The sequence below is a fragment of the Dendropsophus ebraccatus genome, chromosome 1 (assembly GCF_027789765.1).
Source record: "Dendropsophus ebraccatus isolate aDenEbr1 chromosome 1, aDenEbr1.pat, whole genome shotgun sequence".
NCBI classification, from domain to species: domain Eukaryota; kingdom Metazoa; phylum Chordata; class Amphibia; order Anura; family Hylidae; genus Dendropsophus; species Dendropsophus ebraccatus.
In genome coordinates, this window is record NC_091454.1 from 222,694,273 (window position 1) to 222,720,926 (window position 26,654).

General features: G+C 48.5%; 1 protein-coding gene across 2 annotated transcripts in view; it reads right to left on the reverse strand.

The window, feature by feature from the left end:
- Positions 1-26,654, reverse strand: part of DNAH2 (dynein axonemal heavy chain 2) — a 77,729-nt gene that overhangs the window by 29,324 nt on the left and 21,751 nt on the right. Inside the window, exons 8-33 of one of the 2 annotated variants that reach the window (XM_069948943.1) lie at positions 25,081-25,272; positions 24,594-24,751; positions 23,095-23,182; positions 19,316-19,521; positions 17,941-18,070; positions 17,661-17,843; positions 14,754-14,968; positions 14,523-14,669; positions 14,284-14,440; positions 12,413-12,652; positions 12,135-12,323; positions 11,802-11,949; positions 9,926-10,118; positions 9,629-9,829; positions 7,654-7,810; positions 7,142-7,316; positions 6,904-7,067; positions 4,952-5,113; positions 4,569-4,672; positions 3,828-3,984; positions 3,672-3,754; positions 3,416-3,596; positions 1,025-1,163; positions 710-927; positions 339-437; positions 66-191 (exon numbers count right to left, since the gene is read on the reverse strand). In XM_069948943.1, the coding sequence (XP_069805044.1) occupies positions 66-191; positions 339-437; positions 710-927; positions 1,025-1,163; positions 3,416-3,596; positions 3,672-3,754; positions 3,828-3,984; positions 4,569-4,672; positions 4,952-5,113; positions 6,904-7,067; positions 7,142-7,316; positions 7,654-7,810; positions 9,629-9,829; positions 9,926-10,118; positions 11,802-11,949; positions 12,135-12,323; positions 12,413-12,652; positions 14,284-14,440; positions 14,523-14,669; positions 14,754-14,968; positions 17,661-17,843; positions 17,941-18,070; positions 19,316-19,521; positions 23,095-23,182; positions 24,594-24,751; positions 25,081-25,272 (4,212 nt within the window). The remainder of the gene's footprint in view (positions 1-65; positions 192-338; positions 438-709; positions 928-1,024; positions 1,164-3,415; positions 3,597-3,671; positions 3,755-3,827; positions 3,985-4,568; positions 4,673-4,951; positions 5,114-6,903; positions 7,068-7,141; positions 7,317-7,653; positions 7,811-9,628; positions 9,830-9,925; positions 10,119-11,801; positions 11,950-12,134; positions 12,324-12,412; positions 12,653-14,283; positions 14,441-14,522; positions 14,670-14,753; positions 14,969-17,660; positions 17,844-17,940; positions 18,071-19,315; positions 19,522-23,094; positions 23,183-24,593; positions 24,752-25,080; positions 25,273-26,654) is intronic. The other variant, XM_069948954.1, reaches the window with a different exon arrangement.

Sequence of the window (26,654 nt, forward strand, 5' to 3'; positions counted from 1 at the left end):
ATGGTAAGATGAGTGACCAGGATGGAGCAAGCATTCACCTCATGGGTAGTGCTCTGTGCACTCACCTGTCCTGCCCACTCCTTCACCCATTTGTCCCGCTTGCTGGACATTTTCTTCAGGGCAAGTCGGCAGTTCCTGAGAAGATCCTTCAGCGTCCAGCGCATGGTCCTCTCGATGTCACACAGCCAGGCCTGTAAGACAGGACAGTGAAACAGGGTCAAAGCAGCAATCTGTACGACTTCTAAAATACCTCTACATGTCATGCTTGGAGCTGCAGCCCTACAATACATGTAAATCCACAGTTTGGAGACCACCATCAGGTCTGTATGTAGTCTTACCTCCACGGGACCCTCTAAGAGCACAGGATGGGTAAACTCCACATACTCTCCCTCTGCAGAGAACATCCCTCCGGCCTCTGATTTACTGCTCACCCCGACCTGTCGTCATGAAGAAGTATCATGGTGTTAATCCAAAACGCCATCACCGATTTTAATCTCTTTCTGTACCAGGGCCTTTAACGACTATGTGATATGTATAATACTGATCTTGCACCTGGCAAAGGCCAAGGTAATGGGACCTTCAAACCCCCTCATTCAGTAGAACACGCATGCAATTGCTGCCTCTGCCATATGGCATTGTGAGTCTGTAATTCACCAATGCCAGCTGATAGATGAACATCCTGCCAGCTTCAGTGAAGATGTAGCTTTACCTTCTGGATCTTGAGGGACTTAATGTTATCAAAGCATTTTTTGAGATGCGGCTGGACAGCTTCAGGATTCCGGGACTGGCCCAAGATCTCCAGCAAATCATCATTAGACAAGAAGTAAAAGCGTGGGAAGATGTGGCGCTTGGTCTCCAGGTACATGTCCAGTGACTTCTGGATTCCCTCAAGTACTTGGTTCATCTCTCCCAGCTTCTCCAGTAGACCTGGCAAGAAGAACAACAACAACAAGAGATGATTGAGACAACTTCTGATGGTGTCTAGTGATCATTTCACCCATTCAGACCATGCCAGCCTACACACCTGGGTGATGGGTGCCTCGTAGCGCATTGTTGTCCTTGTTCAATCGGTCCATGATGGTCTTCCAGTTGATATTCACCTCATCGAACTCTGCCGACTCCTGAGGCAGCTGCTTCCTGATGTCTTCTCCCATAAAGATGTTCTGTAGAGGACAACAAAGTGCTACAGTTGGCTCAAGGAACCTGTAGTCAGATAGTAAATTATCCCCAAAGTCTAAGTATCAAAACGAACAAACCAAGTAGAGGGACTGTGGTTAAAATGCTATAATACGTCTTATAGCATGAATTTATTGACACACTAGTGATACACAAAAAACATACAAACATTAAACACGGTCAAGTGTGCATAAGAAGTGGGTTGGACAAGGGTTAGAATGATGCATAAGGTTTCCTCTGTCTCGCCCTTCCTACTTCTATGGTAGGGACCCCTGGTTCAGGCATCCCCAAAGTCGAGGAGGGATTCACCCTACACTACAGTGTGGGTTTGTCCAGTCAAAGGATAGTCAGTCTTCAGTCAAATAGAGAGACAAATTGAGTCAGGTAGTCGTGATAATAAATATTATGGTATCCCTTCTTCTGTTTTCCAACGCGTTAATGACAAGTTCCTCAGGGAAATAGGAAGAGTGTTGGTAGAGCAATTGGGATCAGTTTCTCAACACGAGGGCGTGCTCTCATCTGCACAAACTCTAGTACGCTCCCCTGAAAAGGACCCCGCATCACAAACATTGCGGACCCGCTTCAGCTATCACTTCGCGGCCCATCACGCCGCACTGGGGAATATTCGGACACAGACCTTCACAGGAGCCTGCTACATGAAAGGCACTGATACAGCACAAAATTGTTCTGGAATATACTTCCGCCTGCAACACGGGAGCAATACATCTTCAATTTGGTCCATCTAGACAAGGGACTGGACAGAGTATAACCAAGTGGACATTCCCACCGTATCTCAACTACCATCTGATTTATATTGGTGTATGAACATCAATTTATACTGGATTAGGCTGTCAATACAACAGAGGTATATCCCAACACTCTTCCTATTTCCCTGAGGAACTTGTTATTATCAAACAAGGGAAACGCCTTGGAAGACGGAAGAAGGGATACCATTATATTTATTATCACCACTACCTGACGCAATTTGTTACGCCAATTTGTCTCTCAATTTGACTGAAGACTGACTATCCTTTGACTGGACAAACCTACACTGTAGTGTAGGTTGAGTCCCTCTAGGCATTTGGGGAGGCCTGAACCAGGGGGTCCCCACCAAAGAAGTAGGAGGGGCAAGACAGGGGACACATATGCATCATTCTAACCCTTGTCCAATCACTAGTGTGTCAATAAATTCATGTTATAAGACGTATTATAACATTTCAACCACAGTCCCTCTACTTGGTTTATTCTGTAGAAGACAAGAAATGTCATATTTACCATAGTAATACTGTGCCTGGCAACTAGATGGCGCTTCACACCAGCACATGGCTAATAATTTCCTCTTGTGTCTTATTATCCAGTTACCTCTGAGTCATCCTGGACTCCTACACAAGTAAGAACCACTTACGGCAGATCCTTATAGTGCTGAATGGAGCAGAGGTGCACAAGCTGTGGCCCCTAATGTCGTCCTATGTGGCCCCAAAGTGGAAACAAACATGTCGACCTGTGTGGGGATATGGTTCTGACTTCCCTGCACTGTTCATATATATTCCAGCTGGTATGGATACACTGTGGCTAGTATCTGCATCTGGTACACACAGCGATCCAATACTCCCATCTGACTCTATTAATGCATAAGACATCTCTAATATAGATATAGATCCATGTGCGGAGCCCCTATATCAGCTGTCTATAGAGGTGACCTCACTCACATGCTGCTCTCTTTAATGTACTTACTGTTAGCGGTGTCATCTTGACCTTTACGCCATATGCTGCTGTTATACCAGAAGTCTTAAGCTGGCCATACATTTTCATTAACCATTCGGCTGACAGCTATCTCTCCCTTCTCTCTTATGAACGCTGTGCACGTGCTGAACATTTATGTGTTCTTTATAGGGAGGGGTAAGCCACCACCTTATCCCTTTGAGAACAATAAGGTCAAGTATTAAAGACCCATCATCCCCAGGCCCTCTTCTCATGATCTGTCGATGTAGAGATCGGTAGGCCGCCATACACCTTAGCCAGCCAGTATAAGTTGTACATGTCCCTTTACTGTAACCTCTTGGAGAGTGGCACAATCTGGCAATATGGCCGTCATGTAGGAAAGGTGGTGCAACCAAGTGTAGATCTGCAAAATGATACAAAGCTCCATATTCTTTCCCATAAGGCTCTATCAGCGAACAAGTCATTTTTCACTGAAGCTCTGGCATTGATACACCATGATGGGTGACAGCTCACTCACCTCCAGATACAGCCACTGCCTCTGCACGGTAAGGATGGTCTCTATCACCTCCAGGATATGTGACAGACAGCGTTCCCACCTGTCCACATCGTGCTCAAAAGCTTTCACAAATGGAGATGCCTTCATGGTGGATAGGCTGACCTGGTTGTCTTCTAATGCCTGGAATACCTCATCCGTCCCCCTGATGTAAGAACACAGAGCAGTGAGTGGTGCAGCATCCATCATGGATGGCTCTAAGATCAGGAGAGCTACTCACCTCAGCCGATGGTGACCCTTATCTTTGTAGGGCACAATGTCCAGCAGGGTCTCCTCCCAGGTTCTTGTGATGTTCTCCAGAGCCTGTAGGAGAGATTACCCCATTCTTATATGGCACTGACCCCCAGTGAGGACCCCGTTAGGGTGTTCAGCATACCTGCTCTATGGACAGTTCTTTGGTGGCTGCAGTGGAGATTTCACTGATCTTCTCCACGTACTGGTCAAGCCCCAGCTCCACGATCTTCTCCAGTGTGAAGTCATCAGCTCCCTGCTCAAATGGCCGCTGGATCTCCTGCTTCACTTGTGCCCAATGCCTGAGAATGGAGGGATCAGGAATCATCACACGTCCTTTCCATTTCACTTTGTAATTTTGTTGTGCCCTGTAATAAGTCTCTAAGGTGTATAGGGGCCTCCCAAGTCTCCACTGACAGATGATGTCGGCTGTGCTGTGCTGAATGCAGTTTGTATGGGGAGGACGTGAGAGAGATAAATGATCATTCGGCCAACGGCTATTGACTCTTTAAGGGTACTATTCCACAAGGCGATTTTTCGACGATCAACAATAAACAATCTCAAACGACCACTATGGTGAACGACCTAAAATCACTCACCCAATTACACAGAAAGATGATCGTAACTTATGATCGTTTTCGCGGTCGTCCTGTCTTCGCTACTGCAAACGACGTCTTATTACATGCGAACAATTTGCAAATGATCAATGATAAAAATAGGTCCAAATTCTCGTTGGTCGTTTAATCGTTGTCTGCTATTACACTAAACGGTTATCTCTCAAAGCCGAACGATCTAACGATTTTTCGAATGATAACCATCCCGTGTAATACCACTCTAAAAGTAGCAATAATAGTACGAATGTCATGCAGCTATATGCAGCTCCTACCTCTCCCGCAGGGCTGGGTTCCTTAGGTCCACAATAAGAGGCAGGGTTCTCTTGAACTGGTCGATACGAATCCTGGCCGTCTCCACCAGCTCCCAGTTCTTATCCTGTACACGGAGATTAAAGTACAGTCCACTTTTAACAATATTATTTCTCAACAGCCGCACACTTTACAAAGATGCTTCAAGAGGCTTATGAGATTAGAGAAAGGGCCTGGCGGCATCCACGGGCTGTATCGGGAATGCAGATCACTTTTATATTCAACTGAGCTGCAATAACAATCATAGCCCAATGACAAGGGTGGCGCCATTCCTGGAATAAAACAATCCTCCCAGGGGCTTGAGAAATATATGATTACATAGGGATGCAATGTATAGGACCCTCACCTTCAGCTCCCGACTGAGCTTGCTAAGCCTTCTGTACAGACCTTGTGCCGTGTTCTCCATGATCTCTGTCTGCAGGGTGAGGAAGCGGCCGCACTTCCACTCACCCCAGTTCTGTTCCCACTCTTTGGTGGCTTCCCACACGAGCTGCAGAGAATCCAGGTCCTATAGGAAGGAGATGGTGAGGATTATGGTGGGATAGGTCTATGTGGAGCATCTCCCGTACACTGATGGATTAGGAGATGGTGGATTATGGTGGGATAGGTCTATGTGAAGCATATCCCGTACACTGGTGGATTAGGAGATGGTGGATTATTGTGGCATAGGTCTATGTGAAGCATCTCCCGTACACTGGTGGATCAGGAGATGGTGGATTATTGTGTTATAGGTCTATGTGAAGCATATCCCGTACACTGGTGGAGTTGGAGATGGTAGATTATGGTGGGATAGGTGTATGTGAAGCATTGCCTGTACACTGGTGGATCAGGAGATGGTGGATTATTGTGTGATAGGTCTATGTGAAGCATCTCCCGTACACTGGTGGATCAGGAGATAGTGGATTATTGTGGGATAGGTCTATGTGAAGCATCTCCAGTACACTGAGGCATCAGGAGATGATGACAATTACGGTGGCATAGGTCTATGTAAAGCATCTCCAGTACACTGAGGGATCAGGAGATGATGACAATTACGGTGGCATAGGTCTATGTAAAGCATCTCCAGTACACTAAGGGATCAGGAGATGATGACAATTACGGTGGCATAGGTCTATGTGAAGCATCTCCAGTACACTGAGGGATCAGGAGATGATGACAATTACGGTGGCATAGGTCTATGTAAAGCATCTCCAGTACACTAAGGGATCAGGAGATGATGACAATTACGGCGGCATAGGTCTATGTGAAGCACCTCCAGTACACTGAGGGATCAGGAGATGATGACAATTACGGTGGCATAGGTCTATGTGAAGCATCTCCCGTACACTGGTGGATCAGGAGATAGTGGATTATTGTGGCATAGGTCTATGTAAAGCATCTCCAGTACACTGAGGGATCAGGAGATGATGACAATTACGGGGGCATAGGTCTATGTGAAGCATCTCCAGTACACTGAGGGATCAGGAGATGATGACAATTACGGTGGCATAGGTCTATGTGAAGCATCTCCCGTACACTGGTGGATCAGGAGATGGTGGATTATTGTGTGATAGGTCTATGTGAAGCATCTCCCGTACACTGGTGGATCAGGAGATAGTGGATTATTGTGGGATAGGTCTATGTGAAGCATCTCCAGTACACTGAGGCATCAGGAGATGATGACAATTACGGTGGCATAGGTCTATGTAAAGCATCTCCAGTACACTGAGGGATCAGGAGATGATGACAATTACGGTGGCATAGGTCTATGTAAAGCATCTCCAGTACACTAAGGGATCAGGAGATGATGACAATTACGGTGGCATAGGTCTATGTGAAGCATCTCCAGTACACTGAGGGATCAGGAGATGATGACAATTACGGTGGCATAGGTCTATGTAAAGCATCTCCAGTACACTAAGGGATCAGGAGATGATGACAATTACGGCGGCATAGGTCTATGTGAAGCACCTCCAGTACACTGAGGGATCAGGAGATGATGACAATTACGGTGGCATAGGTCTATGTGAAGCATCTCCAGTACACTGAGGGATCAGGAGATGATGACAATTACGGTGGCATAGGTCTATGTGAAGCATATCCCGTACACTGGTGGATCAGAAGATGGTGCATTATGGTGTGATAGGTCTATGTGAAGCATCTCCTGTACACTGGTGGATCTGGAGATGGTGCATTATGGTGGGATAGGTCTATGTGAAGCATCTCCCGTACACTGGTGGATCTGAAGATGGGGGATCATGGTGGCATAGGTCTAAGTGAATCATCTGCCGTACACTGGGCGGAGGGCTCCTGACCCACCTTCTCCAGAGCCTGGATTTCCTTGGAGCCTGGTTGTTCTATCTTGAACATGCTCAGACCAGAGCGGAGGGTGTTCTCCTCCTCCTTCAGGGCATCCATCATAGTCCGGAACATGGTGATCTGCTCCAAGGCCGGTTCACACCCTACTGAGCTGGAGAATGGACCTGGATACAGGGGATGATGGGGGTTACCCTTCTATATCATGAGTGATGTTGGATCCCAGTAGTATGCTTCTCACCTCTGTCAGCAAAGTCCTCCAGAAGGGATCGGGACTTCTTCTTGAACTCCTCGGCAGTGTGGATGAGACCGGTTTTGAACTTCTCCTTGGACTTTTTCAGCATGGCCTCGCCGTCTATGAGGCTCTGCTGGAAGGACAGCCACACCTTGTTCAGAGAGTCCAACATCTGGAGGACCTGTGGGCACCACAAGCTGTAATGGCTGCACATACACAGTGCTCCCTGCATCTACATGTACTGAGAATAGATGTTTTATACTCTAGTCCCACCAAGAGCTGTAATCACAGTTCTGCTGACTTCTACTCCCATCTATCAGACTGCAAGTTTAGTATTTGTGTTGCATTGTGGTAGATCTAGCCATCCGGTATAGTACTACTATACCTAGATCTAGCCATCAGGTATAGTAATGCATTTGACTACAATGGAATCTAAGCCAAGCAACAACATAGCAACCTGCAGAATTGTGAGTACAGCTCTGGATGTGGTAGAATTGTAAGAGATAAAGTCTACTTACAGATTCATCCACAACCACCTCATACTTCTTAAGGATTTCAAACTGGTCGTGGATTGGCATGATCTGGCTCTCCGTCTTGGAGAGCGCGCTCTGAAGGGTGTCATACCGGGCCAGGCTCTGAGATAGTTCCTCCAGGGTCTGGGGAGGCTTCACCACACTAAACAGACAGAAAAAGAGTAAAGGTAAAATATACAACCTGAAGGAATGGGCACAGACATGGTGGCAATAGGGAATGAGCCCCATTTAGTCAATATGGTGTCATTTCTGCTGCATAGCATATCAAAGAAGAAAAGTTAAGCGCCCTATTACTCAGCCTGTTCTTTGCTACGTGCACAGATTGAGCAGGAAGTAGCGGACCCCATGATTAGCTGGGGGAGGGGCTGCCCGAACGATCTTTAGATCAGTAGCGCACAGGACTGTGGAGTCGGTAAGCCGCAGCTTCGACTCCTGAATTTTATCAGGACCAACTCCGACTCCTGCTTCTTCATAAATGGCCGATCAGATACCAGGGGAGTTATTTATCACACTGGCTCAGCAGCTTCTCCCTAATGTCCTACATGATCCTGGTGCAACTTCTGAGTGAATAAAGAAATACTGTATATAAAGCAGCTTCTCCTGTGTGTGCAGAGGATTCAGCCAGTCTCCAGCCTCCATGTCCTGAACTACTCACAACTAGACTAGATGGAGCAGGTGGTTTTTCCTGATGACAATCTTCTATGTTTCTAACTAATATTTACCAGACACACAGTAACACTGCCAAATCCCTGTGATACAGAGGGGTCAGCCATACTGAGTCACACATAGTGATGTTGAGGGTCACTGTGGGGGCAAGCAATAGCACACACACACACACACAGCCTACTGCAGCCATAGCACACACACACACACACACACACACACACACACACAGCCTGCTGCAGCCATAGCACACACACACAGCCTGCTGCAGCCATAGCATACACACACACAGCATGCTGCAGCCATAGCACACATACATACATACATATACACACACAGCCTGCTGCAGCCATAGCACACACACACAGCTGCAGCCATAGAACACTGAAGAAAACCACACAATCTTCTACCAGAGAGAAAACACCACACTGAGGACTGAGGCTACTGCTACACTACTTATGTCTTCTCCTCCTGTATATTACACAGGATATCTCCATATTACACTACTGCTCAAATACAATCATCCAGAATCCAGGAAGAGAAAAGCACAGATCTCCCCCCACACAATAGACTCTTCCAGCTCAGAAATGAACTGCCAAATAGTGACCGACAACTTTTCCCTGACCACCCTTATGTAATAGAGCCAGTGATCTATTAGAATGTTGCTCATAAAATATGCTGATGAGCAAAACTTATAAAATTCATATCAAAACTCAATTCTAAATTGTTTAAAGATTTTTTTAAAGCTGGAGTCTGAGTCGGTACATTTTTTTCCCGACTCCGACTCCAGCCAAAACTAGCTCCGACTCCGACTCCACGACTCCGACTACACAGCCCTGGTAGCGCACTCCTTTTTTTGAACCGCCACCCAATTGCCACACCGGCTCACCCCAGAGCACAGGGGGCAGGCCCGCTGGCCCCCAGTGTGACGAAACCCCCTCCCCTCTGTGCAGCGGCTCCAATGACAAGGCTCACAGAGGGGAGGAGCCGACACTGATCCATTAATGTGAAAAACCCAAAACGATGTACCTGATGGTGCATTCATTTTAAGACATGACCTATTACACCAAACGATTATTGGTCGGAACAGCCGGTAATAGCCCAAGTGCAGCCGAAAATTGCTTTGTGTAATAGTAACCTTACAGTACAAGTTCTCCTGCTGTCACATCCAAAGCTGCATAGCGTCCAAGTCTGCTAGTGTCTGTACAGGGCATACTGGTACCTTGTAGGATACTGCTGCCATTGTGTAACTATACTAGGATGAAGAGCAGGGTGTTAGGCTCTGCAGATTTCTCACCTTTCAGCATTATTACTCAGGTAGGCGTGCAGCTCCATCAGCTTCTCGGTTGCCATATGCCTCAGCAGGCCGGTGAACTTGTTCTGCCACTCATTGCAGTGCTGGACCAGAGCGAACTTCAGCTGACTGCAGTCCAGCATGACAAACTGGATGTTCTGCACAGTCTCCTGCTTCTGCACGTTGTTGGCGAGCTCTGTGTATCTGCGAGACGGGAGGAGAATAATAGAGAGTGAAGGAAGCGCCGGGAGAGAGCGGAGATGCTGCCAAGATGGAGCCGATCATCCGTGGATCTCTCACCGTGCAATATCGGCATCGAACGCAGACACCATGGGGTTAAGTCTCTGGTATCGTCGGATCAACGTGTCTTTCTGGGGCTCCCAGATCATTCGGAAAGAGTCCCAGGTCTTCAGGTAGGCCTGGAGGAGGGAAGCATTGGCGACCATTCCTGCACTGATCTGACCTTGGATCTTCTTGATTTCTTCATCCCTTTCTAGAAGATAAAGATGACAGGAAACAAGATCACGATCGGCTGCTGTTACAGGGGTTCTCTGCTCTGGACTCCTTGTTAGAAGAGTCCCAATAAACAGGGACCTGTGGATGATATGGCAGTACGTGTTACCTGCAGCTCCCTCAGATGCCCAGTGAGACATTACATCAGGGATGGGGAGGCTTCGGTCCTCCAGGTGTTGCAAAACTTCAATTCCCATCATGCCTGGAGAGCCAAAGCTAAAGGTTTGCACAGCAAGGCGGGGAGGAGGCCTGGCCTCCTCCCATGCCTGATTTACCATGATTTACGCCTAAATCATGTCAAAAATACACACCTGCCACACAAGGAGCAGGGGGAACATTTATCAAGACTGGTGTTCGTGTACACCAGTCTTAAATGAAGCCCCATACACTTTTTTGAGGCCGAATTTACTAAGAAGCACACGTTGGGGATATGGCAGGCATAAGGCAAATCCGCGCCTTCTCCCTGGCGTACGCTGGTGGTGCAACAATAGTAAGAGGCTGGTCAGGCCGGATTCACTAAGAGGCACGCACCTCTTAGTGATTCTTGCAGGGCCTAATTAAGGACCGGCATACTTGTACGCCAGTCTTCATTAATGTCCCCCATTGAGTTCAATGGGTTGTCTGTGTCATGAAAGGACAGGACAGGTCCACCAGGGTAAGAGACAAAGATCCTGAACAGAGAACTCCCCCACCCTCCGCTTTTAGCTCTGAATTTACTTATAGGGTACCTTCAAAGGGTACTGGGCTTAAACTGGACAATCCCTTAAAACCCTAGAGTCTGCACTCCTTGGGGATCATGCCCCCCAGTATATATGTGTTATTTCCAAATGACTGTACAAATATATAAATGGACAGTACAGAGGTCTTTGTAGTGGTCTTTTTACCCCTAGGTCTGTAACCATGACAAGGGGGCATCCTCTACGTCTAGAGGAAAGAAGATTTCAACATCAGCATCGACGCAGGTTCTTTACTGTACGAGCGGTAAGACTGTGGAACTCTCTGCCACATAATGTTGTCATGGCCGATTCATTAAATAAGTTCAAGGGAGGCCTGGATGCTTTTCTTCTAAAAATATAATATTACAAGTTATGGGCATTAGATTTCCGGTGATACGTTGATCCAGGGATTATTCTGGTTGCCATCTGAGTCGGGAGGGAGTTTTTCTCCCTGTGGTGGGGCGGTTGTCGACTGCCTCGTGGGGGGTTTTGCCTTCCCCTGGATCAACACAGTAGGATTTCCATAGGTTGAACCTGATGGACTCTTGTCTTCTTTCAACCTTGTTTACTATGACCTTTTTCTCATTGGGATTATACATAGCAGACAATCTGTCCAAGCAGAGTTGCAGTGTAAAGCATGGGGGCGGGGGGGGGGGGGGGGGGGGGGGGGTGGGGGTACTAGAACAGTACAATTCATTCAAACAGAACATAATATATAGTCATTTGTAGATTAGCATACAAGCCCCACCGTGCACATGAGTGGTTACATGATGCTAGGCCTTGGGGGGGGAGGGGGGGGGGAGAAATGCCACTGGGAAGTATTTGGCAGTGTGACCCGATGCAGCCTCAGCCAAAGGCCCGGAGGAGGAGAGCTGGACACTGGGGCACTGCCATCATGCGGCTCCAGCTTTGGTCTTCTAGGTCGTTCTTTTGGGTCAGCCACTTACCCAGGATGGAGTGGATGGGGTCACGCTGAGATTTCTTCTTAGTCAGTATGTCTGGAAGCCTTCTGAATTTGGACACCGTGGAGAAAATTTCGGAGCTGACGCTATTGACTATGTTCGCCAGCTGCAAGAGGGTGGGAGAGAACTCCACCTGTAATGTAAGGACGTGGGAGCTGAACAGCAGCCTGTAAACGTCATGGCTATCAACATACTGAACATTGTCATACCCTCCTGCTAATAGCTACACTAAAGTTCTCCAGCCTCCAGGGGTGCTGGAACTACATCTCCCAGCATGACTTGGCAGCCACTGATGGCTGTGTAGCATTGAGATCTTACCTCTGCTGTGGACCCGGGGACGTCATTCTGTAGTACCACCATGACACGGAAAAGGGGGCTCTGGGTAGTTTTGGTGTCCCCGTTGATGGCCTTGGACAGCTCCTGAAGAGACCACTTGATGTTCAACCTGAAGGCCTCCTCAATCAGACGGTCCATCTTCTCTGTGTAGTTCACCCAGTGTTGTTGGACCTGTTGGGAACAATATAAAGGTTAAGGAGCCCTCTCCCAATAAATCATGTGATAAAGCAGCAGGGCCACCCTCTTGCACTGGGCAGTACCTCGGGGCCATCCGCTCTGAAGACCTCATAGGTGGTCCTCATAAGGCTGCAGATGTCATCATGGAAGTTCTGCAGGCGGCCATGGACAATCCTCCGGTGCTCCTCCTGCACCTCTTGAAACTCCAGGTCCCGGAAGACTTGTTTCCCATTGATGTGAAGCAGAAGAGTCTCGCTTATCAATTGGGCGCAGCGGGAAATGTTCAGGTTGGAGGCCTTGTAATTGTCCACTATCTGTTGTATCTGGATGGAGGAGGGAAACTCATTATACTATATACGCATAAGGAACAGTACTGACTCCATACTGCTTCCCCGAGAGGACACTCCTCTGACTGCTCTCTACTACTAAGAACACTCTGCTCTCCTCTGACTGCTCTCTACTACTGAGAACACTCTTCTGACTGCTCTAATACTGAGAATACTCTGCTGACTGCTCTTTAATACTGAGAATACTCTCCTCTCCTCTGACTATTCTCTACTACTGCTCTAATACTGAGAATACTCTTCTCTGACTGCTCTAATACTGAGAATACTCTCCTCTCCTCTGAGTGCTCTAATACTGAGAATACTCTCCTCTCCTCTGACTGCTCTCTACTACTGAGAATACTCTCCTCTCCTGACTGCTCTCTACTACTGAGAATACTCTCCTCTCCTCTGACTGCTCTCTACTACTGAGAACACTCTTCTCTGCTCTCGAATACTGAGAATACTCTCCTCTCCTCTGAGTGCTCTAATACTGAGAATACTCTCTTCTTCTCTGACTGCTCTCTACTACTGAGAATACTCTCCTCTCCTCTGACTGCTCTCTACTACTGAGAATACTCTCCTCTCCTCTGACTGCTCTCTACTACTGAGAATACTCTCCTCTGACTGCTCTAATACTGAGAATACTCTCCTCTGACTGCTTTCTACTACTGAGAACACTCTTCTCTGCTCTCTAATACTGAGAATACTCTTCTCTGACTGCTCTAATATTGAGAATACTCTCCTCTCCTCAGACTGCTCTCTACTACTAAGAACACTCTGCTCTCCTCTGACTGCTCTCTACTACTGAGAACACTCTTCTGACTGCTCTAATACTGAGAATACTCTGCTGACTGCTCTTTAATACTGAGAATACTCTCCTCTCCTCTGACTGTTCTCTACTACTGCTCTAATACTGAGAATACTCTTCTCTGACTGCTCTAATACTGAGAATACTCTCCTCTCCTCTGAGTGCTCTAATACTGAGAATACTCTCCTCTCCTCTGACTGCTCTCTACTACTGAGAATACTCTCCTCTCCTGACTGCTCTCTACTACTGAGAATACTCTCCTCTCCTCTGACTGCTCTCTACTACTGAGAACACTCTTCTCTGCTCTCGAATACTGAGAATACTCTCCTCTCCTCTGAGTGCTCTAATACTGAGAATACTCTCTTCTTCTCTGACTGCTCTCTACTACTGAGAATATTCTCCTCTCCTCTGACTGCTCTCTACTACTGAGAATACTCTCCTCTCCTCTGACTGCTCTCTACTACTGAGAATACTCTCCTCTAACTGCTCTAATACTGAGAATACTCTCCTCTGACTGCTTTCTACTACTGAGAACACTCTTCTCTGCTCTCTAATACTGAGAATACTCTTCTCTGACTGCTCTAATATTGAGAATACTCTCCTCTCCTCAGACTGCTCTCTAATACTGAGGATACTCTCCTCTCCTGAGACTGCTCTCTAATACTAATACTCTCCTCTACTTTGATCACCCTAATATTGAGAATACTCTCCTCTGATTGGTCATATCGAGAATACTCTCCTCTCTTCTGACCGCTCTCTAATACTGACAATACTCTCCCCTGAGAGCTGATACTATATACAGTCACCACCAGTCTCTCACCTTGCTGGCATGCAGCAGACAGTCATTGATGAAGGCGCTCGACGCTCCTTTGGACGACCAATGTAACTTGGTAAGACCAGGTTGGATCTTTTTATCCAGGAAGCGGATTCTTTCTCTGAACAGTCCTCGTTCCTCCGGGGAAAGAGCCGCTATAATCCTGGAGATGACGCAGAGAGTGACTATGTGTGACCGGAGATGGACTATGGGCATGTACGAGGCACAGCCGAGCTGCCCCCTACCTGTTATAGGCGCGCACCACCAGCAGGACGTTCTCCCGTAAGTTCCTGAGGTCTTCCCTCCTCTGATAGATGTCCACCACATAGTGCGGCACCTCGAATGAGAGACGCTCCCAGTAGTGAATCTCCACAAACATTTTCAGCAGGTTCCTGTTATGGGACAGATATACATACTTTAGTAGACGCTCTCAGTAACCCTCGAGAATCCTAAACTAAAAACATGAGTTCACTCACTTGTCAAAGTTGACATCCAACATGCCAATCTTCTCCTGGCTGCGAACCATGAGCGGGATGTCCAGACGCTTGGCGGCCTGTTTATCGGCTGACTGGGACCATTCAGTGAAGATCTTCCTCACCAGCTCATCCAGCTTCTGTGCCAGCTGCTGGTACTCCTGGATGCTCTCTTCTCCCACCCCGGTGTGGGGTATGAAGTGGGCATTAGACAGGCTCTACAATCATATGGAGAAGATACCTTACAATACAGTCCCCTTCCGTATTCTATCCATCTTTCCTAGCATCCGGAATGGCATACACTACCCTGCTCTCATTGGATACTACATGATTTGTCTGGGACCCCAACAGCGCCGCTCCTAACTGGAGGTGGTACTGGGAATACAGTGTTTCCCAAAAATAAGAGTGTCTTATTTTCCCATGAAGAAGAATTCACATGTCACATGCACAGCAGGGACAGAGCGTGCGTTATAGCGCCTTCCAGCCACCAGGGGGAGCTCATCACAGCACACTCGTGCAGCACAGCAGGGACAGCGTATGGTATGGCGGCTTCCGGCCACCAGGAGGAACTCATCAAAGCACACTTGTAAAGCACAGCAGGGACAGCGTACGGTATGGTGGCAGGCGACGGGATAATGGCAGACCGTGTGCAGCTCTACATCTGGAGGTAAGAGACAACGGGCATGGCGGCAGGCCTCTTAATGCCTAGCCTGCACATTTACAAGTGACGGTCACAGAAGGGAACATCGGGGTTGACAGTCTTTATGTCCTGCATGCAGCTGCTCTGCAATGGATGGTGAAGGTAGGGAACAACGGCAGCGGGGTAAAAAGAATCACAGCTCCATGCCCTGGTGGTCTGTTTGGCGGGCATGCTTCCAAACAAAAACTTTGCTAGGTCTTACTTTCAGGGGAGGACTTATAATTTGCAATTCAGCAAAACCTCTACTAGGTCTTATTTTCGGGGAAACAGGGTAGCAACACGGCAGCTTATTACCCTGATGCCATATGTGATCAGTATGTCCCTTCTTTGTTACGTATATGTACAATCCAGCAGTCAGTAGCCCACCAGACGGGAGCCATCTCCGCCTGCCAACCCTCCACGGCGCAAATCTTCTGTCCTTCTGACGTCCCTCCTCTTATGCTAATGGTGCATTCCCTTCCTTTGTTTGCCTCAACGTCCCATCTTCCCCCCCACCCCTTCTTAAATCTTTCATTTGCATAGATTTTTCCTTTCTCCTGTGTCCTCTCCACAGGGCTGGCAGTAAGTAATAGAATAAAAGAGAAGGCGGTGGACCACCAGGAACGTGTGCAGCGTGTAGTACAAGCAGACTACACAGAGAATACATCCCAGGCTGCGGGCTCGGGAGAAAGCCGCTGTCACTGTCAATTCACATTTACATGCGGCGTATGCTAATCCTGCACGCCACCGAGCGGGCAGGGGAACCCAGCGGTGCTATTTAGATGGGGACGTCTCCTGGCGCTGCAGTGCCGGCTGTGCGCCTGTCATCTGTACTCGGTCTGACGCGGCTTACTACATGCTGCTAACATATATGACATATGTATTATGGATAGGATGAGAGGACACACAGGGAGAAGCTCTCTGCCATTAACACCAGCAGCTCATCGGTATTCTCAGCCTCCTTCTCCTACAGGCTAAGGATATTTGGACTGTCAAGACCAGCTGAGTCCTGGGCTTCTGACTAGGAGAAATCTCTGGGTAAATTCAGATGTAAAGGACCCATGTAGGCCGCAGTACATGCCTTATCATGCCCATTGGCTCCTATCATTAGAATACAAAGACTAAATATATATTATAGGGAGCAACCACAGACTGCACTTTCCTATGATGGCCGGACCAGTGTAAACATGAAGCACCTCAGCTCTTCTGCCTCTCAACCCCTTTACTCAAAGACTGCAAGATCTTGTGAGCAGGGTCCTCACTCCTCTTGTGTCTTCTCCTCATAGACTGTAAGCTCTTGCGTCCTTCACTCCTCATGTATCTCTGTAATGTGTGATCATACATTTATTTTTGCCCACCTAGCCTTGTTTTTTGGGGGACAACTTTTACTTTTTATTGCTGCCATTTTGCAATTCATGTAACTTTATTGAAAAAATAAAAGTGAAAATGTGCAGTAAAATTATGACGTTATGGACGTGGCGATACCAGACATGTATATTATGATACAGCTTTATAGCTTGGGTCAGTACGGACATGGCGATACCAGACATGTATATTATGATACAGCTTTATAGCTTGGGTCAGTAACGGACATGGCGATACCAGACATGTATATTATGATACAGCTTTATAGCTTGGGTCAGTAACGGACATGGCGATACCAGACATGTATATTATGATACAGCTTTATAGCTTGGGTCAGTACGTACATGGCGATACCAGACATGTATACTATGATACAGCTGGAGGATTCTCTGCTCCCTGTAGTTACAGCAGGAGATCAGCTCTCAAACTGACAGCTGATTTCAGCACAGGAGCGCGGCACGCCCATTAGTGTCTACCGTAAAAGGCTGTCACTAAGGGGTTAATTAAAGAAAGAAAACAACATATATCACCCTGATGGATGCCACACCGAGACTCTTTTGGCACCTGCCATTCCATAGGGCTCCATAGTGGTATCTCTCGGGGTATAGGCTGAATGTACACTCCATATGTACAGAGACAAGTGTAACAGCTGCAGCTTCTCAAGGTATTAGACTAGTCAGCCTAGGTGTGAGAATTATTCAATGTGTTTAGATAGTAATCCTCATTCACTGACAGCATGCAGGCCCTGTCGCTGTCCTGTCATCAGGCTGTTATTGCAAATGTCCTCACTAAATGTTTCTGCAGAATAATGTGACGGAGGAAGCCGAGACCACACAGGTGCCAGGTAATAATAACTCAGCGCTTACCTCCATTGGTCTGTCAATCCGCCTCTTCAAGGCCCGCGCCCAGTGGGCCTGGCCAGCGTAGCGACACATGTGGGGGGCTACTGTGGGGACCTTCTTCCCGAGCTCCTTGTTCACCAGATCGAGCTCATTCTTGAACAGCTCATAGACTTGAACAGTTTTTTTATCAAATGTGCGCTTTATGGCCTAGAGACATTGTAACATGTGGCAGAAGCTAGTCAGTCCGTGGCTTTATCGATAGTTCACACAGATGCCTTTCTCATTGCAGGTGGTGGAAACTCACCTCTCGTGCTGACAAATGGTGGAAAATGTCCAGCAGCTCCACACCCTGCTCCACTCCACGTACTGTCTCAAAGGCCGTCGTGATGAGATTCTGCATCATGACCTCCAAGTCCTTCACAGCAGCTCTGAATCTGCAGATAGAGCAATCAGGTAGTTAGCAGCAGTTTGGCTGGTGAAGAAGACATGTGTGGACTAGTGAAGAATATGGCCAAGGGTGTAGATATGTGTGTGTGAAGTGGCAAAGAAGCTGTGTGTGGAGAGGAAACAAAGACACTTGTGGTGTGGTGAAGATAAGGGTGGGTGGCCGCAGACATGAGTGGACTGGCTGAAAAGAAATGTTGGCACAGGTGGACAGGACATGCAAAGACTGGTGAAAATGTGTGGAAAGGTGAAGAAAAGATATGTAGACTGGTGGAGAGGAGATGGGTGGACAGGTGGGGAAGAGATGGGTGGAATGGTGGAGAAGAGATGGGAGGACTGGTGGAGAAGAGATGGTTGGATTGGTGGAGAAGAGATGGTTGGACTGGTGGAGAAGAGATGGTTGGATTGGTGGAGAAGAGATGGTTGGACTGGTGGAGAAGAGATGGTTGGACTGGTGGAGAAGAGATGGTTGGACTGGTGGAGAAGAGATGGTTGGACTGGTGGAGAAGAGATGGTTGGACTGGTGGAGAAGAGATGGTTGGACTGGTGGAGAAGAGATGGTTGGACTGGTGGAAAGAAAAGAAATAGACTGGAGGAGATGAGATGTGTGGAATGGTGAAGAAGATATATGGACTGGAAGGAAAGACACAGTTGAAGAAGACACATGTGGACTGCTGGAGAAAACACATGGAATCATTACAAAGAAAAGGTGGAGAAAAGATATGTGGACTGGTGGAGAAGAGATGGGTGGACAGGTGGGGAAGGGATGGGTGGAATGGTGGAGAAGAGATAGGAAGACTGGTGGAGAAGAGATTGTTGGACTGGTGGAGAAGAGATGGTTGGACTGGTGGAGAAGAGATGGTTGGACTGGTGGAGAGAAAAAAAATAGACTGGAGGAGATGAGATGTACGAATGGTGAAAAAGATATGTGGACTGGAAGGAAAGACACAGCTGAAGAAGACACATGTGGACTGCTGGAGAAAACACATGGAATCATGGCAAAGAAATGTGTGGAATGGCAGATAAAACGTGTAGACTGTACACATACTCGTGAGCGCTGGTGCAGAAATAGTAAAACTGCTGGAGAAGAATCTTGTAGGTTGGTGAGAAGGGACAAGTAAGTTGGGGGGGAACACATAGGGCCTCATTTACTAAGATTGTCTGGTTTTCAAGAACCCTACAGGTGCGTAGACCTGCGGGGAAGATGTGCGTAGACCGGGAGGACAGGGTGTTACCTGTTGTAGTCATCATGCCATGATGTGTTCTTCACGTCTAGTATTGTCTTTTTCACCGACTTTAGAACGGCTAAGTTCTTATGAAATGTCTCTTCAATCTCCAGCAAATTGCGGGTGATTTGAGGACCACTCTGCCCAGGAAAGCAAGGAAGGGGGGTTTGCTTCCCATCCTCCCAGCGTCCAAACTGCTGCTGACATAAACACACCTAGAACACAAGCCATAGGGTCACCAGAAATGTGAGAAGGCTAAAAAGTAAGCGGTATTACTCATGATGGTCAATATCAACCCCCCAACCCTCCTGAGGAAGAGTACACACACAAAGACTAGGACGGCCCAAGTAGTATCCTAACTCCATACATCCCTACAGCTGGTAGCCATGTGAAAGGAGCTGACCTGCAGAACCCCACTCGACCTGTGAACAGGTGTGGCGCTGTTAGTGGGGATCAGCCATGATATTGTAATGTTGGACAACACTCAACATTTTAAAGGCAAAATGATGACTAGCTACAGAGGAAAGTCATGGGCAGGAAGCCCCGGCAGGTCTCTGTCCTCTAAACATGCAAATTAACCCTGCAAACGGCTCACAGAAGCAGGGAAGGGAAAGAGTTACTGTAACCTCCATGTCTCCGCAGGAGCAGCCTGCATACATGACTGCTACCACTTCATCACCATGGCAACATGCCACGCGAGTGCGGCCACTACAGCCCCCCCGCCGCACAAATGAATAGGGTTTATAATAAAGACAGAGGCAGGAGGCACCAAGCCTTGGCTCCATACTTATTACCTGCCAGCACAGGGAACATACAGAACATACCCATCAACAACCTGTCACTCACACAGCTGTGCCACCCCGAGGAGGTATAGCATCACCCTGCAAGGGGCGGGGCAAACTCATAGCTCCTTCTATCTGTATCACCCTGCAGGAGGAGGAGGAGGAGACTCATAGCTCCATCTATCTGTATCACCCTGCAGGAGGAGGAGGAGGAGGAGGAGACTCATAGCTCCTTTTATCTGTATCACCCTGCAGGAGGAGGAGGAGACTCATAGCTCCTTCTATCTGTATCACCCTGCAGGAAGAGGAGGAGACGCATAGCTCCTTCTATCTGTATCACCCTGCAGGAGGAGGAGGAGACTCATAGCTCCTTCTATCTGTATCACCCTGCTGGAGGAGGAGGAGACTCATAGCTCCTTCTATCTGTATCACCCTGCAGGAGGAGGAGGAGACTCATAGCTCCTTCTATCTGTATCACCCTGCAGGAGGAGGAGGAGGAGACTCATAGCTCCTTCTATCTGTATCACCCTGCAGGAGGAGGAGACTCATAGCTCCTTCTATCTGTATCACCCTGCAGGAGGAGGAGGAGACACATAGCTCCTTCTATCTGTATCACCCTGCAGGAGGAGGAGGAGACTCATAGCTTCTTCTATCTGTATCACCCTGCAGGAGGAGGAGACTCATAGCTCCTTCTATCTGTATCACCCTGCAGGAGGAGGAGGAGACTCATAGCTCCTTCTATCTGTATCACCCTGCAGGAGGAGGAGGAGGAGGAGACACATAGCTCCTTCTATCTGTATCACCCTGCAGGAGGAGGAGGAGGAGACGCATAGCTCCTTCTATCTGTATCACCCTGCAGGAGGAGGAGACTCATAGCTCCTTCTATCTGTATCACCCTGCAGGAGGAGGAGGAGGAGACCCATAGCTCCTTCTATCTGTATCAACCTGCAGGAGGAGGAGGAGACTCATAGCTTCTTCTATCTGTATCACCCTGCAGGAGGAGGAGGAGACTCATAGCTCCTTCTATCTGTATCACCCTGCAGGAGGAGGAGACTCATAGCTCCTTCTATCTGTATCACCCTGCAGGAGGAGGAGGAGGAGACGCATAGCTCCATCTATCTGTATCACCCTGCAGGAGGAGGAGACTCATAGCTCCTTCTATCTGTATCACCCTGCAGGAGGAGGAGGAGACTCATAGCTCCATCTATCTGTATCACCCTGCAGGAGGAGGAGGAGGAGACTCATAGCTCCTTCTATCTGTATCACCCTGCAGGAGGAGGAGGAGACTCATAGCTTCTTCTATCTGTATCACCCTGCAGGGGGAGGAGGAGGAGACCCATAGCTCCTTCTATCTGTATCACCCTGCAGGAGGAGGAGGAGACTCATAGCTTCTTCTATCTGTATCACCCTGCAGGAGGAGGAGGAGACACATAGCTCCATCTATCTGTATCACCCTGCAGGGGGAGGAGGAGGAGGAGGGGACTCATAGCTCCTTCTATCTGTATCACCCTGCAGGAGGAGGAGGAGGAGACTCATAGCTCCTTCTATCTGTATCACCCTGCAGGAGGAGGAGGAGACTCATAGCTCCTTCTATCTGTATCACCCTGCAGGAGGAGGAGACTCATAGCTCCTTCTATCTGTATCACCCTGCAGGAGGAGGAGGAGACGCATAGCTCCTTCTATCTGTATCACCCTGCAGGAGGAGGAGGAGGAGACGCATAGCTCCTTCTATCTGTATCACCCTGCAGGAGGAGGAGGAGGAGGAGACACATAGCTCCTTCTATCTGTATCACCCTGCAGGAGGAGGAGGAGGAGACGCATAGCTTCTTCTATCTGTATCACCCTGCAGGAGGAGGAGGAGACTCATAGCTCCTTCTATCTGTATCACCCTGCAGGAGGAGGAGACTCATAGCTCCTTCTATCTGTATCACCCTGCAGGAGGAGGAGGAGGAGACCCATAGCTCCTTCTATCTGTATCACCCTGCAGGAGGAGGAGGAGACTCATAGCTTCTTCTATCTGTATCACCCTGCAGGAGGAGGAGGAGACTCATAGCTCCTTCTATCTGTATCACCCTGCAGGAGGAGGAGACTCATAGCTCCTTCTATCTGTATCACCCTGCAGGAGGAGGAGGAGACTCATAGCTCCTTCTATCTGTATCACCCTGCAGGAGGAGGAGGAGGAGACGCATAGCTCCATCTATCTGTATCACCCTGCAGGAGGAGGAGACTCATAGCTCCTTCTATCTGTATCACCCTGCAGGAGGAGGAGGAGGAGACGCATAGCTCCATCTATCTGTATCACCCTGCAGGAGGAGGAGACTCATAGCTCCTTCTATCTGTATCACCCTGCAGAAGGAGGAGGAGGAGACCCATAGCTCCTTCTATCTGTATCACCCTGCAGGAGGAGGAGGAGGAGACTCATAGCTCCTTCTATCTGTATCACCCTGCAGGGGGAGGAGACTCATAGCTCCTTCTATCTGTATCACCCTGCAGGAGGAGGAGGAGACACATAGCTCCTTCTATCTGTATCACCCTGCAGGAGGAGGAGACTCATAGCTCCTTCTATCTGTATCACCCTGCAGGAGGAGGAGGAGGAGACTCATAGCTCCTTCTATCTGTATCACCCTGCAGGGGGAGGAGACTCATAGCTCCTTCTATCTGTATCACCCTGCAGGAGGAGGAGGAGACACATAGCTCCTTCTATCTGTATCACCCTGCAGGAGGAGGAGACTCATAGCTCCTTCTATCTGTATCACCCTGCAGGAGGAGGAGGAGGAGACTCATAGCTCCTTCTATCTGTATCACCCTGCAGGAGGAGGAGGAGACGCATAGCTCCTTCTATCTGTATCACCCTGCAGGAGGAGGAGGAGGAGACTCATAGCTCCTTCTATCTGTATCACCCTGCAGGAGGAGGAGGAGACGCATAGCTCCTTCTATCTGTATCCCCCTGTGTCTCCCTTGTGTCCCTGTGATATATGACAGAGGGCTCATACACAGTTTCAGTACCTCCAGGAGATCTTTGCAGCGTTGTACAAATGCATCCACTTGAGCAAATATGCTTGTTTGGTCCAAAACCCATCCAATTTCTGAGAACCTGTGGAATGAATCACCTGGCAGTGAGTGGGATTGATTCATGAAGCACAATGGCACAGTTTACATGAGCTGTTCCTTCGATGCTTTGGAATACATAACAAAATGGCATAGTATGCAACCAGCGGGAGCTGTCAGAGCGGCGCATAATAAATGCACAACACCTGCAGGTGTCAATAACCAACACACTGAAATAATACGCTGAGAAGGCAGACTGGGATGTGAGGAACAGAAGACAGCCAAGTGGTCAGCGGCAGCGACATGACAGGAGTGGGGAATTAGTCCAATGTGAACAAGCGTGTGATGTGACCTGCCTGGCCTCAGCGTGTCCTCATGTGGTTAACAGGTGTTTTATTCTCCATTAAGATTGTCGCAGGAAAGAGCTGCGGTACAGGGCAGGATAGTGACACTCAGGGTACAGGGCAGCATAGTGACACTCGGGGTACAGGGCAGGATAGTGACACTCGGGGTACAGGGCAGGATAGAGACACTCGGGGTACAGGGCAGGATAGAGACACTCAGGGTACAGGGCAGGATAGTGACACTCAGGGTACAGGGCAGGATAGTGACACTCAGGGTACAGGGCAGGATAGTGACACTCAGGGTACAGGGCAGCATAGTGACACTCAGGGTACAGGGCAGGATAGTGACACTCAGGGTACAGGGCAGGATAGTGACACTCAGGGTACAGGGCAGGATAGTGACACTCAGGGTACAGGGCAGCATAGTGACACTCAGGGTACAGGGCAGCATAGTGACACTCAGGGTACAGGGCAGCATAGTGACACTCAGGGTACAGGGCAGGATAGTGACACTCAGGGTACAGGGCAGGATAGTGACACTCAGGGTACAGGGCAGGATAGTGACACTCAGGGTACAGGGCAGGATAGAGACACTCGGGGTACAGGGCAGGATAGAGACACTCAGGGTACAGGGCAGGATAGTGACACTCAGGGTACAGGGCAGGATAGAGACACTCAGGGTACAGGGCAGGATAGTGACACTCAGGGTACAGGGCAGCATAGTGACACTCAGGGTACAGGGCAGGATAGTGACACTCAGGGTACAGGGCAGCATAGTGACACTCAGGGTACAGGGCAGGATAGTGACACTCAGGGTACAGGGCAGCATAGTGACACTCAGGGTACAGGGCAGGATAGTGACACTCAGGGTACAGGGCAGCATAGTGACACTCAGGGTACAGGGCAGCATAGTGACACTCAGGGTACAGGGCAGGATAGTGACACTCAGGGTACAGGGCAGGATAGTGACACTTGGGGTACAGGATAATGATACGCTGACACTTGGGGAACAGGATAATGATATGCTGACACTTGGGGTACAGGATAGTGACACTTGGGGTACAGGATAGACACTTGGGGTAGAGAATTCTGGCACTGTATAGTCCCCCATACCTGTGATGGAGCTGCGCTGCCCCCGTATACTGCTCCTTCCACGCCATGCAGCACTGTATACAGTCTTGTAACACTTGGCGGCTTGACGTGATGTAACCATCAAAGATCCGATCTAATACGATTTCTCGGCTGCACAGTCGGATGAATTCATTACTTATCTGTGACGACAAGGAGGTCATGTTATGTTCTGTACACAGCTCACACTCATATACTACTCACTGCCGGACCTGCACACACCTCATCAATGGGGATTGGTTTAGTGAACCCATCCTATAATTTCCTATAGTTAAATCACTATGAGATCACTCTGGGGAGTATGGACTGTGTATAAAAATGATCGTAATTACGGTCGCTATTATGACAGCAATTGCAATTAGTAACTGACGACTATCGTTCTGTGTGTTATGCTGAACAATTCCAGGTCAGTCCCAAAAGTGCTTGTTTATCGGTGAAAAGGAAAAACTACTTCATCTAATAGGACGCTTACTTTCCGGAACAGTGAGGTCAGGCGTTCCCGGGTGTTGTAGTAGGGCGAGTTGACCCAGATGATGCGGACGAGGTTGAGGAGACGAGGAAGCTTGTCAGGAATCTCCTTTATTTTCAGTGACATCATCTCTTCAAATGGTTGTTTCAGAAGAGACAGGAAACTTAGGTTGGACTGAGCCTGGACAGAGCCCTCCTGCGAGAGTAGAAACACCAGACATGATGGAAACGGAGCAAGGGCCACACGTGTCCCCCTGTCTGACAGCTGGACCCCAAACCCTGCCAATGGAGGTAAGAAGATACAGACCCAGAGCCAGCCCCAACAGCCCCAACCCAGGACAATACAGCAGGGTAGATATAGACTCACAGCCAGCCCCAATCCAGGACAATGGAAGTTGGTAGATAAAGATCCATAGACTGCCTCAACCCAGGACAATACAGCAAGGTAGATATAGACCCACAGACTGCTCTAATCCCGAACATTGGAGGTAGGTAGATACAGACCCATAGACTGCACCAACCCAGAACAATGGAGGTAGGTAGATACAGACCCACAGACTGCTCTAATCCTGAACATTGGAGGTAGGTAGATACAGACCCACAGACTGCTCTAATCCTGAACATTGGAGGTAGGTAGGTACAGACCCACAGACTGCACCAACCCAGAACAATGGAGGTAGGTAGGTACAGACCCACAGACTGCTCTAATCCTGAACATTGGAGGTAGGTAGATACAGACCCACAGACTGCTCTAATCTTGAACATTGGAGGTAGGTAGGTACAGACCCATAGACTGCACCAACCCAGAACAATGGAGGTAGGTAGGTACAGACCCATAGACTGCACCAACCCAGAACAATGGAGGTAGGTAGATACAGACCCATAGACTGCACCAACCCAGAACAATGGAGGTAGGTAGATACAGACCCATAGACTGCACCAACCCAGAACAATGGAGGTAGGTAGACACAGACCCATAGACTGCACCAACCCAGAACAATGGAGGTAGGTAGATACAGACTTACAGACTGCTCTAATCCTGAACATTGGAGGTAGGTAGATACAGACCCACAGACTGCTCTAATCTTGAACATTGGAGGTAGGTAGATACAGACCCATAGACTGCACCAACCCAGAACAATGGAGGTAGGTAGACACAGACCCATAGACTGCACCAACCCAGAACAATGGAGGTAGGTAGATACAGACTTACAGACTGCTCTAATCCTGAACATTGGAGGTAGGTAGATACAGACCCACAGACTGCTCTAATCTTGAACATTGGAGGTAGGTAGGTACAGACCCATAGACTGCACCAACCCAGAACAATGGAGGTAGGTAGGTACAGACCCATAGACTGCACCAACCCAGAACAATGGAGGTAGGTAGATACAGACCCACAGACTGCACCAACCCAGAACAATGGAGGTAGGTAGATACAGACCCACTGACTGCTCTAATCCTGAACATTGGAGGTAGGTAGATACAGACCCACAGACTGCACCAACCCAGAACAATGGAGGTAGGTAGATACAGACCCACAGACTGCTCTTATCCTGAACATTGGAGGTAGGTAGA